The sequence below is a fragment of the Polypterus senegalus genome, chromosome 4 (genome assembly GCF_016835505.1).
Source record: "Polypterus senegalus isolate Bchr_013 chromosome 4, ASM1683550v1, whole genome shotgun sequence".
NCBI lineage: Eukaryota > Metazoa > Chordata > Cladistia > Polypteriformes > Polypteridae > Polypterus > Polypterus senegalus.
This window is the reverse complement of record NC_053157.1, coordinates 207,169,818-207,187,564: the sequence shown is the minus strand read 5'-3', so window position 1 is coordinate 207,187,564 and position 17,747 is coordinate 207,169,818. Positions and strand designations below refer to the sequence as shown.

At 36.6% G+C, this 17,747-nt stretch overlaps 1 protein-coding gene across 1 annotated transcript in view; it reads right to left on the bottom strand.

Annotated features, from left to right (window-relative positions):
* Positions 1-17,747, bottom strand: part of LOC120528790 (meiosis 1 associated protein) — a 131,513-nt gene that overhangs the window by 36,388 nt on the left and 77,378 nt on the right. Inside the window, exon 3 of the mRNA XM_039752918.1 lies at positions 1,238-1,399. Coding sequence (XP_039608852.1) covers positions 1,238-1,399 — 162 coding nt within the window. The remainder of the gene's footprint in view (positions 1-1,237; positions 1,400-17,747) is intronic.

Sequence of the window (17,747 nt, the reverse complement as noted above, 5' to 3'; positions counted from 1 at the left end):
AAAGCAGTCTTTAACAAATGAGTTTTAAGTTTAGATTTGAAAAGTGAATATGATTTAATATTTCTAAGCTCAGATGGTAGTGGGTTCCAAAGCTGGGGAGCAGGGCAACTGAATGCTCTGCTCCTCATAGTGGTAAGACGGACATAGGGGACAGTCAAGTGGATGGAGGAAGAGGGTCTAAAGGTACAGGAATGGCAACATGGAGGAGGTCAGACAGATATGGAGGGGGAAGGTTGTGGATAGCCTTAAAAGTCAGTAGGAGAATTTTGAATTGAAAAATGGCTGTCACTCCTCAAAGGCTCATATAATATTTTTGGTAAACGCCTTTAATTAAAGCTGTAAGTCTATACTTCAATCTCATAATGATTGCTTTACTTCTAGTTCATTGTGGTGGTGTAGTAAGCCCAATTTCTGAACATTTTGTCACTGTCCAAATAATTATTGTATGTTGCCTGGTCCTGGCAGTTTATTTATCAGAATTGTTCTAAGCATCACTTTCCTCTCTACAATTTACTCAGAACCTACTTAGAACCTCTTTAATTATCTCTGTAGCTGCTATAAAGTTGTCAACCTCTTCACACAGGAATGTGAATTTACAGAATTTTCTATTTCATGTTCTGTATAACTTGTATGTTTCCCTAATACACCTAACCTCCTGTGAAATAGTTCTTTTACTACTATGATGTGGAAGTAATTTATTTGGTTGCTTGTTATTTCATGTTTTAAGTGTACTGCATTTGTAAATGTGTATTGCTGTTTTGAATGTTAAATGAACTTATATTGTTTATGTTAATTAATCCTTATTTTATATAACGTCTTTAGTAACGTTCATCATCATAAACATGTTTCACAAAGGAAGTAAAATTTCAAGTTGTAAACATTAATTACAATAACTTTCAATACATGTTAATCTTAAGAGTAAATTAAAGTAGGTGAAATGTCAACATAGTCAAAAGCAGATTAATACAGTCAGAACAGCAGAACCAAATCAGAGAATATAGTTCAAGATAAAATATATTAAATATTTTCTGGGAGAAAGTGTCTCTCTCTCTACAGAAATGTGTTGAACAGATAACAGCTAACCAGAAACAAATAATTTTGAGAAATAACACTGTAATTTAACTTACATAGGGACTTTTTTTACATTCTTTAAGATGGACGTAAAAACAATCTTCTAAAATCACGTTTTGTAGCTTATTGCTCAACAGGATAAACACAATAGTAGAAAATACCAAACTTGAACTATGTCTTCCATCTTGGAGTGCTGGTGGTAATAGCAGATGAAGGTGCTCCCTGTCAGAATTATGATCATGCAGCCATGCTTTGAAGAAACTCTCCAAAGTTTGCTCATCATTCTCCAGAGTCTGTAATTCAATTTCAGTCCCTAGGATACTGCTTACTGTGAAAATAAGACAAAGAAATAAAATTAACTATCTCAGTGTTTGCCAAAAATATAATCAATAGAACTGGTAAATGTAAATGCCAACCTGCACCAATCACCAAATGAGAAGTCTTGAAAATATGTCCTAAAGAACTAGTGTACTGAAATTTTAAACAAAATTCCTCAGTTATTGAAGTCTTAAACCATAGAGTAAAAAAACAAATGACAAAGTATGGCAAAAAGATCAAATAAAGCTGCTTATTCTAAAGAGGAACAACTCAAAGAAAAAAGAAAACAAGATTCTGAAGTAATTTATATATATTTGTTATATCAACAAAACAAGAATAGGAATAGTACTTACAGTAGAGGAAGTGGCAAACAAAGATTGAGATACAAATCAAAGACGAATATAAGAAACTAGACTGATACTGGCTGGCAGCAAAGAAGTCACTTCAATCCAAAAAAAAAACATCAAGAACAGACTGAAATTCTGTAGAAAGTACAATGATTGTACAGCGGAAGATTGGTGCCATGTTATTTTCTCGGATGAATCCTCCTTTCGACTGTATGGGACATGTGGAAAATCGACTGTCCAGACCAGAAAAGGTAACTGCTACCACGTGTCCTGTGTTGTGCCAAAAGGGAAGCATCCTGAGGCAATCCATGTGTGGGGTTGCTTCTCATCCAAGGGAGTGGACCCCCTCACAATTCTGCCCAAGAACACTGCCATGAATAAAGAATGGTATCAAAAGTCCTCTAAGAGCAACAATCCTGGCACAATCTGGAGATGATCTGCATATTTTCCAGCATGATGGATGCCACAAGGCAAAAGTGATAACGAAATAGCTCAGAGATCATAACATTGAAATTCTGGATCCGAGGCACGGAAACTCCCTATATTTATATCCCATTGAGAACCTGTGATCATTTCTCAAAAAGTGAGTGGACAAGCAGAATCCCACAAATTGTGATCAATTCCAAGCACTAACAAGGCAAGAATGGATCACCATCAATCAGGATTTCACCCAGAAGCTGATATCCACCATGCTAGAGCAAACTGCGGAAGTTATGAAGAAGAGTGAACACTGCACAAAAACAGCTAATGTTCAAAACAGAGTTTAAACTCTTCAGATTAAGACAAGATGAGCAACAATTACTTTAAAGCTTGCTGATAACTTGGAGAAAAGGCACATCAAATATACAAAAAAGAATTTTGGAATGCAATCACAGAAATTAGTACTTTTGTGGGTTTTTTTGTGGATATTTGCTAACATCAAGAGATAGTAAAGGAATAACACATGGCTTTATTGAGAGTATCAAAAATGAGGCAAAAATAATTTCCTTAAAATCTTTAAACATCAGGCACAAAACAAACCTCATAAACTATTAATACTTGCTACATATGAAGCATTATTCTTTGTCTCTAGACTATTAACAAGCTTAAAGATCAACTTAATAAGTTACCTCTAGCTTACAAATGTACAGTATACTAGGATTGGAATCTCAGCAATAGTTTTTCTTTTTAATGTTCACATAAATTGTTTTAAATATTTTACTTTTCTGATTATAGTTTTCACCAACTTACAAAGGAATGTTAATCTGTAAGTACTAAAATCCATTTTGTCTCTCTTTTCTAGGTCCACAATTACATTAGAAACTTTCCACTTAACATAGTATTTATCACTTCTAAAGTCAGCATTACCATTAACTGGGCATCTTATCCTTGTTACTAATGTACAGTATCTGATCTATAAGAGCAAAAACAGATTCTTTTGATTCCATGATTACATTGTGTGTCTCAAAAGCAACACAGAAATTCTTTACACTGTCACCTCATGGATCCAGAATTTGTGTTTAGTATGCTGGTTCTTTCTAACTTGGCCTACGTACTGTATTCTTTGAAAAGTCTACTTTCCTCCCACATCACAAAGATATGTAAGTTAGGCTCATACCCAGATATGAAATTTAGGCCTGTATGGGTGTGCAAGAAGTTGACCTCCAATAGTCTTGTGTCGTATTTGCGGTTGTGTAATGTCTTGCACTTTATTTTGTTATGATATATTCTGGCTCATGTAACACTGAATGAAAGTATGATGATTCAGAAAAATGATACACAGAGGGTGAGGTTAAGGACTTAACTCTGTATACTAACCAGCACATTCTAATGTGGGTCTGTTTAAAAAGTTACGAAGTTTTTCATTATTATTAATATTATTATTAAAATATTTGAAAACACTAATGGCTGCTATATGTGGTATGTACAGGTAGTCCCCAGGTTATGGACATCTGACCTACGACTTACAAATGGGGCCGCAGCTGAGATGCACACGCCTTAGTAACTGCCGCTCCGTCATCTTCGGCCCGGGGACGCTGCAACCGGTGGCTGGACAGAGGCTGGAGGGGGCGATTTCGCTGCTTGCACAGTGTAGCGTCCCTCGGGTGGCTCCTGCCAGCAAGTGGTTTCACTGTCCACCCGCCACACACGGCTGCCCCATTCATTCTCGGTGGGCGGCTGGTAATGCTGCAAACGGTGACCAAGTTGTGGCTGAACGGAGGCCATTGAGGGTGAACGGGGCTGCGGGGGGTAGTATTGTAGTGTGCCTCGGATGGCTGCCTGTTGAATTGGGGCGATGGTGGGTGATTCACTACCCGCCTTTGGCCTCACCGTGTTCATTCTTGGTGTGCGGATGCTGCACGCAGCATACTGTAGTGGAGGTGACTGTGAGGTGGGCTGGTGATGAACCGCTCCTTGCTGCTCCCATTCATTCTCAATAGCAAGCCTGCTTGTTCTGTTATGTACATAGCAGGAAGTTGTCTCTTGTCAGTAGATCAGACGTGTTGACGACTGGTGCCTTCCTGCTGTGATAGCGTGTACAGTGCTGTACAAGAGAGCTCATCTTAACCTTTTGTCTTCACCCTTAAAGAATATCTCTGAAACACAAATCTGATGCAAGTGCTGGTGATAGAGTAAAGAAGAGAAAAACTATCACAATTGAAAATAAAGTAGAAATAATAAAAAGGTCAGAGGGGTGAAACTCTATCATTCATTGGCAGAGCACTTGGTTACAGTCAGTCAACAATAGTATTTATTAAAATAATGTACCTGTTCCGACTTACATACAAATTCAACTTAAGTACAAACCTACAGTCCCTATCTCGTACATAACCCTGGAACTGCCTGTATAGTTATTCTCTTTTATATTTGTAATTAACTTGGACCACTTTGCAGGGATTTGTTTTCACTTTGACATTAAAGAGTCATTTTCTGTGAATCGGTATCAAAAAAGCCAAAAGATTCAGTATAATTCAGTACTGTATAAAAATAAAATGTAAAAGCTTCCATGGGGATGAATACTTTTTTGGGCAGTGTAACTGAATCACAATGCATGACTAATAGCAAAATTGTTTCTGTGATTTCATTAGGTGTGTAACAATTCTCCAAATCCACGGTTCGGTTTAGACTTCGATTTTTGATAAACAGTTCAATTCATACCTCTGTGTGTGTGTGTTTTTTTTAAAAGGAAAAAAAAAGCAAAAAACAAAATTCTGGGTTTTATTAAATCAGCAGCAATTAGAAACACTAAAGAGAAAACCACCAAAGAATATTGTAGATTAACATTAACTTCACATAAATTAACTATCTAAACATAAATAAATCTCTCTATTATAATAAAAAAATACTGGGAAGAGAGACCAGACGTTACTTTCTCAGAAAAGCACTTTCACTTCCCGCGAGATGAGACTTTGTGCCAAGAGAGTAGAACGTCATAAAGAATTCAAAAACGCTGGCGCGACACACATGCAGAGCAGGTTAGAGATAATGGAAGTACGAAAATTCAAAAGTCTCAAAAAAATGACAGTAAAGATTGCATTAGTGCAAACAAACGCACACGGTCACGACGTAATTCCAAACACGGAATCAAAATTAAATGCGATATTGATAAAAAGGTAAAAGCAAAAAGAGATTGAATATATGGACATAGGTGATATGACAGAAGTATGTACAGTAGATATTGTTTAACTGTAAACTTGAAGTCGGAGACTTGTAGATTGTCTAATTCGTGTAACCATCAGGGAAAAGTAGTGTTTCTTTCCACTGAAAAGCCTATCCTCGAGAATTAAAATTTTTGTTGTTTGGTGAAAGTCAAATCCACATACGCGAGCGGCAGATGCGAACTTGGTAGTGCATAGTGCAGGCAGGGGGGTTGGCGAGCGAAGCCCCCTAGTAAATATATAAACTAACTGACTTAAGACCAGTCAAAGTAAACAAAAAATAAATTTAAAAAAAGTCAGAAATAAATAGTGGTGGGTGCATTCAGTTCACCACACATTTTTTTTGGAAATGCATGAATTAAGTTTTAAGTTTTTCTTCAAGAACACCATCATGTCCACATTCTTAGGTGAGAGGGTTGCTGTCTGTGCTGTGACAATGTCCCCTGCACTCAAGAAAACCTTTTCAATGGGGACAGATGTTCCTGGAAAGGGCAGAGATTTAAAATGTAGGTCAAGTTCATTGCTCACATGAAGAGACCCAGTAAGTGTTGACCGGTCGGAGCATCTGTTGTTAAAGTCAAACACAATGTCTGATTTCATCTGTCATCTTTCATAACTGTTGAATTGGAGTCACTTTGCTTCATGGATGCCAGAATTTTGTGTTTCAGTGGCATTATCACTGAAACTGTTGGCAGCTGTTCAGTGCTCAACAGAGCTGTTACTGTTTACAGTGATTTGAGAGCCTTAACAACGTCCTCAGCTATTTTTTACATTTCATCAGACATAGTAACAATGTCCTTAAAGTTCCTTTGAATACTCCTGTCTGTAAGTGCTGAAAAAACAGCAGCCTCCTGTCAAGGTAGCACTCAAGCATGTCATCTCCTTGTTTTTCCTTTAACACTGCTGCAGCAGTAGTGCTACTTGGGAAAAAACTGACCACTTTTCTCACTTTGTCTAAAAACCAGGCTATCTGATTATTCCCGTTATGCCAGGTTAACTGTACAGTATGTGCAACACATCAAATGCGTGATTAAAATCCAGCCACTTCAACTCCATTCACAAAGCTCTTGGTGTTCCGTTATCAAGGGAATAGTGGCGTTTGGTCTCTCAATTTTTCACTCAGCTACAGCTTCCTATAATATTTCTGACAAGTTGTCACTTGTGTGACTTTCATAGAATGCTCCCTGTAGGGAGAACAGGGCTTGCAACCCAGTTTTCAGTAATGTACAGTAGTGTGTCGTGATTGTGATGAAGCTCCCTGTGGCATGGAAGGTCCAACCTATTTTAAGTTAAAACAATGAATTTTGCATTGCTCAAATTCTCACAGCACTTCATATCTGGGTTCCAGAACACTGAGCAAATGTTAAAGTATTCTTGCAATTGTTTTTGTAACTCCTTTTTACTTTAACATTGTCTGCCTCGTGTATTCACCTTCTTCACGGCTTTGTGCAGTGGGGAAAAAAAATTATGGGTAATAATAATAACTGTTTTTTGGTTTTTTTTAAGAGAAGGCATTTAGACTTTGCACTGATCCCAAGTGAAGTGCATGCTCTATTACAGATTTCTGGACAAGCCCAGCTTGTGAAACGTCAGAGATTTCAAGGTTTGATTGACATTTTGGCTATGGGGCTGAATACAATACTTGACTTGTTCACCCTAGCTTTATACAGGAAAGAGCTCCCTATGCATTCATTGAATATTTTCATGGTTTTGCTTAAAAAAAATCAAGTTTTGTGCCCCCATGAGTAGCTTCAGGTTTTAAGCCCAAACATGCAGTCAGTGATTCGGCTTAGTGAGAAAATAAAGGTGTTAGATAAACTTGGTACCAGTGTAATAAAAAGTTCAGACCCGTATATAATGAAGGCTGTAAGTCTGATGTTATTGTTACCACTTTAACGAAATGATTAGCTGGCGAGAGGCTGAACATCAACTCACCTGTGCTATGCACCCATATACCAAATCCTTTAAGAATCAAGCAGTGCACAAAGAAGGCATAGCTAACAGATTACTTGGAGCTGGCCAATCCTTCACTAACTCCAATGCTATCCACCAGCCTTGCAGGACAGGTGATGTCGATGTCAAGACCTCACCAGTTTCAAGATCTTCTAACAACAGAGAGAACACTACTACTGCCACTACATTTTTGTGAGACTTTTTAAGATTTATGTAAGGAAGGGTTTATGTAATGACAACAAATTTTTCAGTGATTATAAGAATGGCATGTGACTACTGGAGATTAACCTTTCTTTCATTAAAAAATAAGAATTCATTCTATCTAATGCCCGGGTAAAGCTCAAACTAAGACATGCTCTCCCACATTGGCAATGTATGCATTTTCACAGTGAAAAAGAGTGGTCCATACCAAAGTTTTTTTTTCCCCTTCAAGAATTGTGGCTGTATCTATATACAAATACTGTAACAGTGATGAAAATAAGTACTTTTGGCACAGTACATTTGCTCACATTGCATCAATGTTTGGCCAGTTTTTATATTTCCATATATTGTATTTAACATCTAACTTAAAATGACATCTTGACACAGGAAAAGCCACTGGATTTAGCATTTGTTGCATCCAGTTACCCTGTTATGTTTATATTGCTTAAATATGGGGTGGCATTACACCACAGCAGTTAATCCTGGGTTTAAAAATCGACAGAGGTACTGTCTGGGTTTGTGTTTTCTACATACTTTTCTTTCCTTTCACATTCAATGATATGTAGGTTAAGCTGATAAGCAACACTGACTTTATATGTGACAATGATGGACTTGTAATGAATGGTTGATCGAGCACAGTTTGAATCCTGCTTTGTGCCAAACACTGCTGTGACAGGCTCAAACTTCCCTACTCTGTGTTGGAACATGCTGGTTCAAACAATAGATGAATGAACGAATGGATGAATGTAAGGATGAATGTTTAAATATGTCAGTATTTTACAGCGCTATAGTAATAATTCCCAAAGACTCTTTAATAATATATTTTCAGGTTATTAAGGCAAAATATCAGGCAAATAGACTTTTCACAATGACATATAGTCAAAGCATAACTACTGTTTAAAGCTCGCCTAAAATAGGTCTATACTAAAAGCTCATACACAATATATCATTTGAATATATGCCTGCAGGTGTTGTAAAGGAAGGCATTACTCAACAGAGGGCACTCAAGTATTATCTTCTTTAAGAGTGGAGTTGTCTAACAACCTTAATAATTCAAAAGGGTCTCGGGGCTTATTTTCATGGAGGATGCTGTGAAGCTTTTCATCACAATCACAACTGAAGTTGAAAAACTGATCAAGTCTTTATAAATTATTATCTTTATTTAAGTGACCTGAAATAAGCACTTAACTGATCATTTTCAAAAATTATATGACTTTGAATATCTGTACATAATAAAATAAGCTATAAATACATTTACTGAACATTTTTGGTTTCAGTAAAATCCACCATGTATTTTCTATTTCTGTTGTTAAAGAATAAAAAACACAGTACACTTTTATAATATAACTTTGAAATAAGGCAGGAAGATACGTTGGTACTGATTAGTTGGTGCCTTGTGGCTCTCGGCACTGTCTGTGTGGTGTCTGCAGGTTGTTCCTACTGATGTCTAAACAGGCTGTCCGTCCATGTCACAAGAGTGTCAAGTTCACTGGCAAATTTAAACTGGTGAAGATGTCAGTGATTGTGGATGGTGTGTGTGACTGTGCCTGTTGGTGGACAGACAGGAAGGGATCCAGTCCCTGGAAACCTGAGCTGAATTAAAGAGATTCAGAAAAGGATTGATGGATAGACGGACAGATAAACAAATAAGTTGTGAGTGTTCATGGGTTTCGCTTGTTTCATTATTACAATGTACTACATATATTACCTACAATTTATAATTTTATGCAGTCTTTTGAATGTTTTTGTAAAGCTCTCATTTTACATAATCACCAGCCTTCGCATGTACAGACAGTGCCCTGAAAACATTTACAGTATAAAGGAAAATGACAAGGCCAAACAATGAAAAGATCTTTTTCTCTTTTCATTTGGTTTTCACATATTACAAAGATGATTACTTCAACTAGACAACTAAGGCAGTCAGTTTCTACTTTTTTTTTTGCTAAGTGTGTAGGAGACAAAATAATGACACACCAATATTACAAATATATTAGAAGTGGCCATGGACAGAAAGAACTGCAAAATTACGAAATAAATCCTCTTCCTTTTAAAAATATAGAAAAAGTAAAACATGCATATTTATTGCATTTATTCATTTTCTGAACCTACTTGTTCCAATTCAAGGTTAGGGTAATAAAAAGACAGAACAACAACAACAACAACATTTATTTATATAGCACATTTTCATACAAAAAAATGTAGGTCAAAGTGCTTTACAGAATGAAGAATAAAAAAATAGAAGAAATAATAAAAAATAGAAATAAGTCAACATGAATTAACATAGAATAAATAAGGTCCGATGGCCAACGTGGACAGAAAAAACAAAACAAAAAAAAACTCCAGAGGCTGGAGAAAAAAAATGAAATCTGTAGGGATTCCAGACCAAGAGACCGCCCAGTCCCCTCTGGGCAAAGGATCATGGACAGGGTGCTAGCAGTTTATAGGTTCCACATATTATATAATCTGCGGTGGGCTGGTGCCCTGCCCGGGATTTGTTCCTGCCTTGCGCCCTGTGTTGGCTGGGATTGGCTCCAGCAGAGCCCCGTGACCCTTTAGTTAGGATATAGCGGGTAGGATAATGGATGGATGGACATATTATGTAATCTGTATAATATTAAGTTATTTTTATGAAAAGTGTTACAGGATTCCCAATTAAGCGGCAAATGGCCAAACAGCAAACAACACCTCTATACTCAGTTATCTAGACTTTTAATAATAAGGCAGGGAGAAAAATAACCTAAATATCAGAAATTGAGACAAATAGCAAAGTTGTTTCATAGGCTTTTACTTTTACAACAAAGGCAAGAACATGTTTCTTGCTAGTACAACATAATTCCATCATCATCTTCTTTCGGCTGCTCCCGTTAAGGGTTGCCACAGCAGATCATCTTGGTCCATATCTTCCTGTCCTCTACATCTTATCTTTGAAAATGTTTAGGGACAAGATATTTATACATGGGCAGTGTATGTTTGCCCTATGGCCGCAAACTGACCAGGGCTATTCCAGTTTAAACATCATCCACATTTTTGTCCCACTTTACTAATGGGAGATGCAGAAACAAACCACAGAGCTAGACTGACAAGGCCACAGCATCTTCTGCAAATCTCTCCTGGGAATTCTCAGATGCTCCCCTGTCCAACTGTGAGCTATTATACCTTCAGTCTGCCTCTGGCTCCTCTTGTAGCGGGATGTGCCTTGAACACCTTACATGGGAGGTACAGGAGATGAATACTAACTGTACACTCAAACTACCTCAACTGTTTCTTCTCAACCCAAAAAATCAGCAGTTTCTACTCCAAGGGTCTTCGACATTACTGAGCTCTTTACTCTATCATGGAGGGATTGAGAGAGTGACCAGAAACCCTGCACAAGTACATTATTTTGCACTCACAATCACATTCTTATCTTCACTATCCAGTGCCCCATAATGGAGCATGGGGATAAAACTGAAAAGTAATTAGATAGCTTCATGTAATACCTTAATCCCTACTTCATCACCATGGACCAGTATAATGTCTACAAAACCACTGCGTTGATTATTTGGTTAATCTAATGAGGTAATAGCCTCAGAACCCTATAGTGCTGTAACCCCAATCCACAAAATGCAATGAGGTAAACAGAGACTTTTTTAAAGACCTAAAATCAAATGAAATGTAAAAATTACTGGGAAAATTGGTAAACAAAAAAACTCTTTTTGGTGGGAAAATAGTTCCCAGGATACAATGCACCATATCTTACTCAAAGTAAGAAAATTACTTTGTGTGAAATTAAATAATGGAGATGTCAAGAAGACTAGGAGATTTCCATAAAATACATACTACTAAAGGAAGGCAGTGTTCTAACCATCAATTGTGAAATGAAGTGGGAGCTCAAGAATGCAGGGATATCTCCAACTAGTCTTCTAGGAGGTTTGCTGTACTTTAAGAGGATATTTCTGATTAAAGAAGTGATTCTAAGGGTGGCCTCAGAAGTAACTGTAGGATGGAGTCAAAGGCTGCCCCTTGCTAACTGGCTATTGAGCTTGGAGTTGAAAGGCAAGTTGAGAAAAGGAGTTGTCTGGTATCGAGGTAAAGTGACTGAAATAATTTTTGGTTCTTGAAGCAAAGTAAAGCACAGTCCCCCACCCTGAAAGTCTGAAATCAGACCATGTGTGGTCTACTATATCTTGTAAAAGTGTGAGTTTGGTGCACTTTCCTGGTTAGGGATGCACAGAGGTGTCTCTCACCCACTATACTTAATATAAAAATACCAGAATTAAGGGACAGAACATATAACTGTTCATTTACTGAACTTTGATGGCTGTATTAATAAAGGACCAAGTAAACTCATTTCTATAAACAAAGTTAATATTCCTTTTCTTTTTACTAAAAACCCATTTGCACTTGAGGGACAAATGCAGCACTCTCACTTTCACACCAGAACTAATGTAGTAGATATTGGTACATTGGTCATTTCCTATTACAATGTGAAAATAATATAGCAGCATCTTAAACTGGAATTAACTGTGGAGAGAGAGTATATTAAACTAATTTTATTTTGGTTAATTCACACAGTCAATATTTGCAGGAAAAGTTTATATCAAACATTTTTTTTCTCCTCAATATGCTTGGCCAGAACCAAACAACAACAATAACATTTATTTATATAGCACATTTTCAAACAAAAAGTAGCTCAAAGTGCTTTACATAATGAAGAAAAGAAAAATAAAAGACAAATTAAGAAATTAAAATAAGACAACATTAGTTAACATAGAAAAGGAGCAAGGTCCGATGGCCAGGGTGGACAGAAAAAACTCCAGATGGCTGAAGAAAAAAAAAAAATCTGCAGGGGTTCCAGGCCACGGGACCGCCCAGTCCCCTCTGGGCATTCTACCTAATATAAATGAAATAGTCCTCTTTGTAGTTACGGTTCTCACAGAGTCACTTGATGTTGATGGTCATAATAACCATACATTAGATTTAATTATAACTTACAAAGTTGAAATTCAAAATTTAAATATTACTCCATTAAATGTAGTTATTTCCGATCACTTCTTAATTACGTTTGATTTAGTTCTGCCCATGCCAGCGCACTCGCAGATTAAAACAAAGACAGTGCGACATCTAGATTGTAATTCTGCTTCAAAATTTATAGATACCTTGAGTAAGTCGAGTGTAATTGTGGAAAACCATTTAGATCAGTTAACATCAAATGTAAACGTGGAAAACAATTTAGATCAGCTAACATCACATTATAATGTAACCTTGAGAGATGCTTTGGACACAGTGGCTCCTCTAAAAACAAAAGTGATCAAAGCACATAGAAACTCTCCCTGGTTTAATGAAAATACTCGAGCTCTTAAATTAGAGTGTCGAAAACTGGAGCAGATGAAGAACAACAAAGCTACATGTCTTTCAAATTGCATGGACAGAGAGTGTAAATAAATATAAAAAGGCCCTCTTTAAAGCTCGCTCAGAATACTATTCTACATTAATAGATAGCAATAATAAAAATCCTAGGGTACTTTTTAGAGCAGTGGCTAAATTAACAAATGGGAATTCAGATCAACAGTGCAAAATACCAACAGATATTAGCAGTACAGACTTTATGAACTTCTTCAATGAGAAAATTAAAAATATAAGATCCCAGATCTCAGCATCACAGTACAAACCAAATACTAGCTTAGCAGACCCTGTCGCACATTGCATTCAGCACTTTAATAATTTTAATCCTGTAACTCACCAGGAAGTCTTAACTTTAATTACTAAAATGAAGCCCACTACTTGTTCCCTAGATCCAGTGCCAACAAAACTAGTAAAAGTGCAATGGATGTTCTTGCAGCCTATTCTAACCATTATCAATAGTTCATTACTGCATGGCACGTACCTGATGCACTAAAAGTGTCAGTCATTAAACCTTTACTTAAAAGTCAGACCTAGACCCACACATACTAAATAACTATAGGCCTATTTCAAATTTACCATTTCTCTCTAAAATACTAGAAAAGTAGTCGCCAGTCAGCTTCAGTCACACCTTACGCATTACAATTTATTTGAGAAATTCCAGTCTGGCTTTCGCACTGGTCATAGTACAGAAACGGCACTAACACGGGTTGTAAATGACATTCTGATATCCTCTGATGAAGGAAATTCCACTGTAATTATGTTGTTGGACTTAAGTGCAGCATTTGACACCATTGACCATTCTATTTTACTGCACAGGCTAGAAAGCGATGTTGGGCTTACAGGCCCGTGCTCGCTTGGTTCAGTTCTTATTTATCAAATCGATTCCAGTATGTACAGAAATGTGCAGACAGTACTCCATCATTATACACAGAAGTTCAATATGGTGTCCGCAGGGCTCAGTACTGGGACCTTTACTGTTTTCACTTTACATGCTTCCACTGGGATCTCTCATTAGGAAACATAATGTTAATTTTCACTCGTATGCAGATGACACCCAGTTATACCTTTCATTTAAATCAAATGAAGTTTCTCCGATGTTGTCTTTAATTAGTTGTGTTAGTGAATTAAAGGAATGGATGAATGAGAACTACTTGTCTTTAAATACAGATAAAACAGAGATGTTAATTGTTGGAGGGAATGACGCTGATCACAGCAATATTTTGTCGTCATTTAACTCAGTTGGAATCCCAATTAATTTTACTGAATCAGCCCGCAATCTAGGAGTTATCTTTGACTCTAGCATGTCATTTAAAGCGCATATTACAAAGTCGTCCAAAACATGTTTTTTCCATCTTAAAAATATTAGGAAATTAAGGCTTTCTAAATAAACAGGATTGTGAGAAATTAATTCATGCATTTATCTCTAGTAGGATTGACTACTGCAATGCGGTGTTCACTGGCTGTTCAAACTGTTCTCTATACAGCCTCCAGTTAATCCAAAATGCGCTGCAAGAATTATTACAAGAACAAGAAAATATGAACACATAACCCCAGTTCTTAAATCTTTACACTGGCTCCCAGTTAAGTTTAGGGCAGATTTCAAAATCCTCCTTTTAACATATAAAGCATTAAATGGCCAAGGTCCGGCTTACTTGTCTGAACTTATCATGACTTACAAACCTGAGCGCACATTAAGATCTCAAGATGCCGGTCTGCTTAGGATTCCAAGGATTAATAAAATAACAGTGGGAGGTCGAGCTTTTAGTTACAGGGCCCCTAAACTGTGGAATGGTCTTCCTGCTTCCATAAGAGATGCCCCTCGGTCTCAGCCTTTAAATCCCGGCTGAAGACTCACTACTTCAGTTTAGCATATCCTGACTAGAGCTGCTGATTAACTGTACATACTGCATCTCTGTTGTTAGTCATTAGCACTATAACATAAGTAACATGATAATTATATTTGAATACTAACCCTCACCTATTCTGTTTCTTTTCTCGGTACCCAAATGTGGCCATTGGTGCCACGGCCCACCTGCCAAGTTGTTTGCCTGCCTATGGTAAAGTCATCCCTGATGGAGGATCACAGGAATCATGGGAAAGAGGGTCCTTTCATGAGCAACGTTTCAGCCGTGGCATGGCCAAATGGGGAGGCAGCTAGATGGATGAGGTCTCCAGGACTCTAAAAATATCCAAACCTAATTATGTCATATCATCTACTGTTAAACCGTACTTCTAAAATTTTTATTATTATGCTGTCTTAAGGAATTGTTCTGTTCTGTATATTGTATTGTATTGACCCCCTACTTTTGACACCCACTGCACGCCCAACCTACCTGGAAAGGGGTCTCTCTTTGAACTGCCTTTCCCGAGGTTTCTTCCATTTTCCTACAAGGTTTTATTGGGAGTTTTTCCTTGTCTTCTAAGAGAGTCAAGGCTGGGGGGCTGTCAAAAGGCAGGGCCTGTTAAAGCCCATTGCGGCACTTCCTGTGTGATTTTGGGCTATACAAAAATAAACTGTATTGTATTGTATTGTATTGTCATACAGACTTCTGGCTTTTAATCCATCCATCCATCATTGTTATACATTCTTATCCCACTTGACCATTACTCATCCTCAAAGATAACAGTTTTCAAAATGACCCTGGTAATTCAGCACATTAAAAGAATTCACAGAATAACTAATGCATGGATATTTTTTCATTCATGATTAAAACTCTTTTTTTTTTCTTTTTTGTGTACCATAAACTAATTATTTCTTTACTGGTACTAGTATACTGTCAGTTATGCAGCCTTGAAATTATGAAGTTAGTATCCTTAATCATGCTCCATTTATTACATTAGTAGCAAGTCATGCTTACTTTTATATGATGACTTTGTTAAACCTGCATCATCACAAATAGACATTGCATGTGCTTTCCAGAAGAAGACTCCCAATGCACAAATGAAAGGCCAGGTACCTAACTCTACACATTAGTGAAAGCAACAAATGCAGTGAATGTATTGACAGACCTCTGACATCAAAACTTCTGATGAGGGATACTGTACGTATAGCATATGCTGCTTACAAATCTCATTAAAAAACAATTATGATTTATTATGGAAATTATGATAATCATTAGATTCTAAGTATAATCAAACAATATACTGTATATTTTTTAACAAAATTTATATTACAATACTCCAAAATCAAATATCCAGTACAATGAAAAAGCTTTGTCTGTAATTATTGCAAATTTAAAATTTTTGACAACTGAAAAATATTGTCTTTGATGACAATAAGCAGAATTATGAAAAAAAAGAAAGAAGTGTGTAAAAGAATCATCATTGATCCTTTCAATGGTTCTAGAATCACTAAGTTGTTAACAAAAACATTGCAATTGGCTTCTTAAAATAGAAAACTCCACAACTTTGGAAGTGGTACAGACATTTCTCTCTCAAACACTAATACCAAGGTTCAGGCAAAAGCACTTGGAGACTGATAAAAAAAATACTTTAAATTACAAACACGTGTAATGATGTAAGATTACAGATCAAAGCATTGCACTCAAATCAGATTGACAATACCATTTTACAGTAAGTTCTACAGGGAAATTATATTTATGTCCAAAATACCCATTATTCCTAATGATTACTAGTTTCAATTCCAAAAAATACAGTTTCCTGTAAAACTGTGTTTTGTAATGACTATCAACAAAAGCCAAGGTCACTCATGGCCAATTGAATGCAGTATGTTCAACAGTAAGCAACTCCAGTGACCTAATAATATTAGACCTTAGTGAAAAATAAATAAATATTGTATATAGAGAACTGCTTAGTCTATCTATCTATCTATATATATATCTATCTATCTATCTACAGTGCTTCTGATACACCCAATTAACCAACAGCAGCATAACCGAGGCCCACTGTCTTAGGAAATCTCCTGGGTGAAACCAGGTAACACAGCTAATTAAGCTTTATACATATATTTTGCACTCCATGTATGCTGTTCTGCTTTATTTAAGTCTTTTGTTGATAACGTATCACTGTCACTGTTCTTAGGAGACATGCAAGAAAGTTAATTATATCATGTGCACACGACAATACAATTGAACTTGAAACCTTACAATGTGCATTGCATTGTGCCTTAAATGAATTGCTTCAATGAATTAAACCCTGGAACCCCTTGTCTTTAACCAGATAAACAACGTAACCTTATTGCACCACTGCACTTAAGATAAAGACACAATCAACTTTTAAAAAGGTTTGAAAAATCATCATCATTGTTAACATTTTCTTTCTGTTTAATCTGGTGAGAATACTGGTAGGTACATGCTGAGCTGGGCTGACTAGGCCTCACTATCTCCTACAACATTCTCCATGCCTTCCTGTGAAATGTCCACATGTTTCTAGGTCAATCAAGAGATACAATGCCTTCTATGTTTACATGTTAGTCTTATAACTAACATCCCATTTATTTGAGCAGCTGTGACTACGGTCTTTCTTGCTCTAATGCCTACAACCGCACAGACCAAATTAACTTTGGTCATTATTTAACAAAACTGCCTTACTGTTAAAACAGTAGGATGAAATGCCACATTTTAAACTCCCAACAAGTGCACTAATATTAATATATAGTATTTAAAAAAGTCAAGTCAGAGATGAAGGTACACAATTTTTGATAACCCTTTTAAAATATAAAGATCACTACAGTTTATTTTTAAAATTCCATTTTATCCTTCAGTCATGCTGTATTTAGTTTTAGTTACATCCTACTACTGTACATCATACAAGCAAAAAACCTTATACAGTATTTATTTCAGGCCATGATCTGTCTCTTTGTACTGCATCTCAC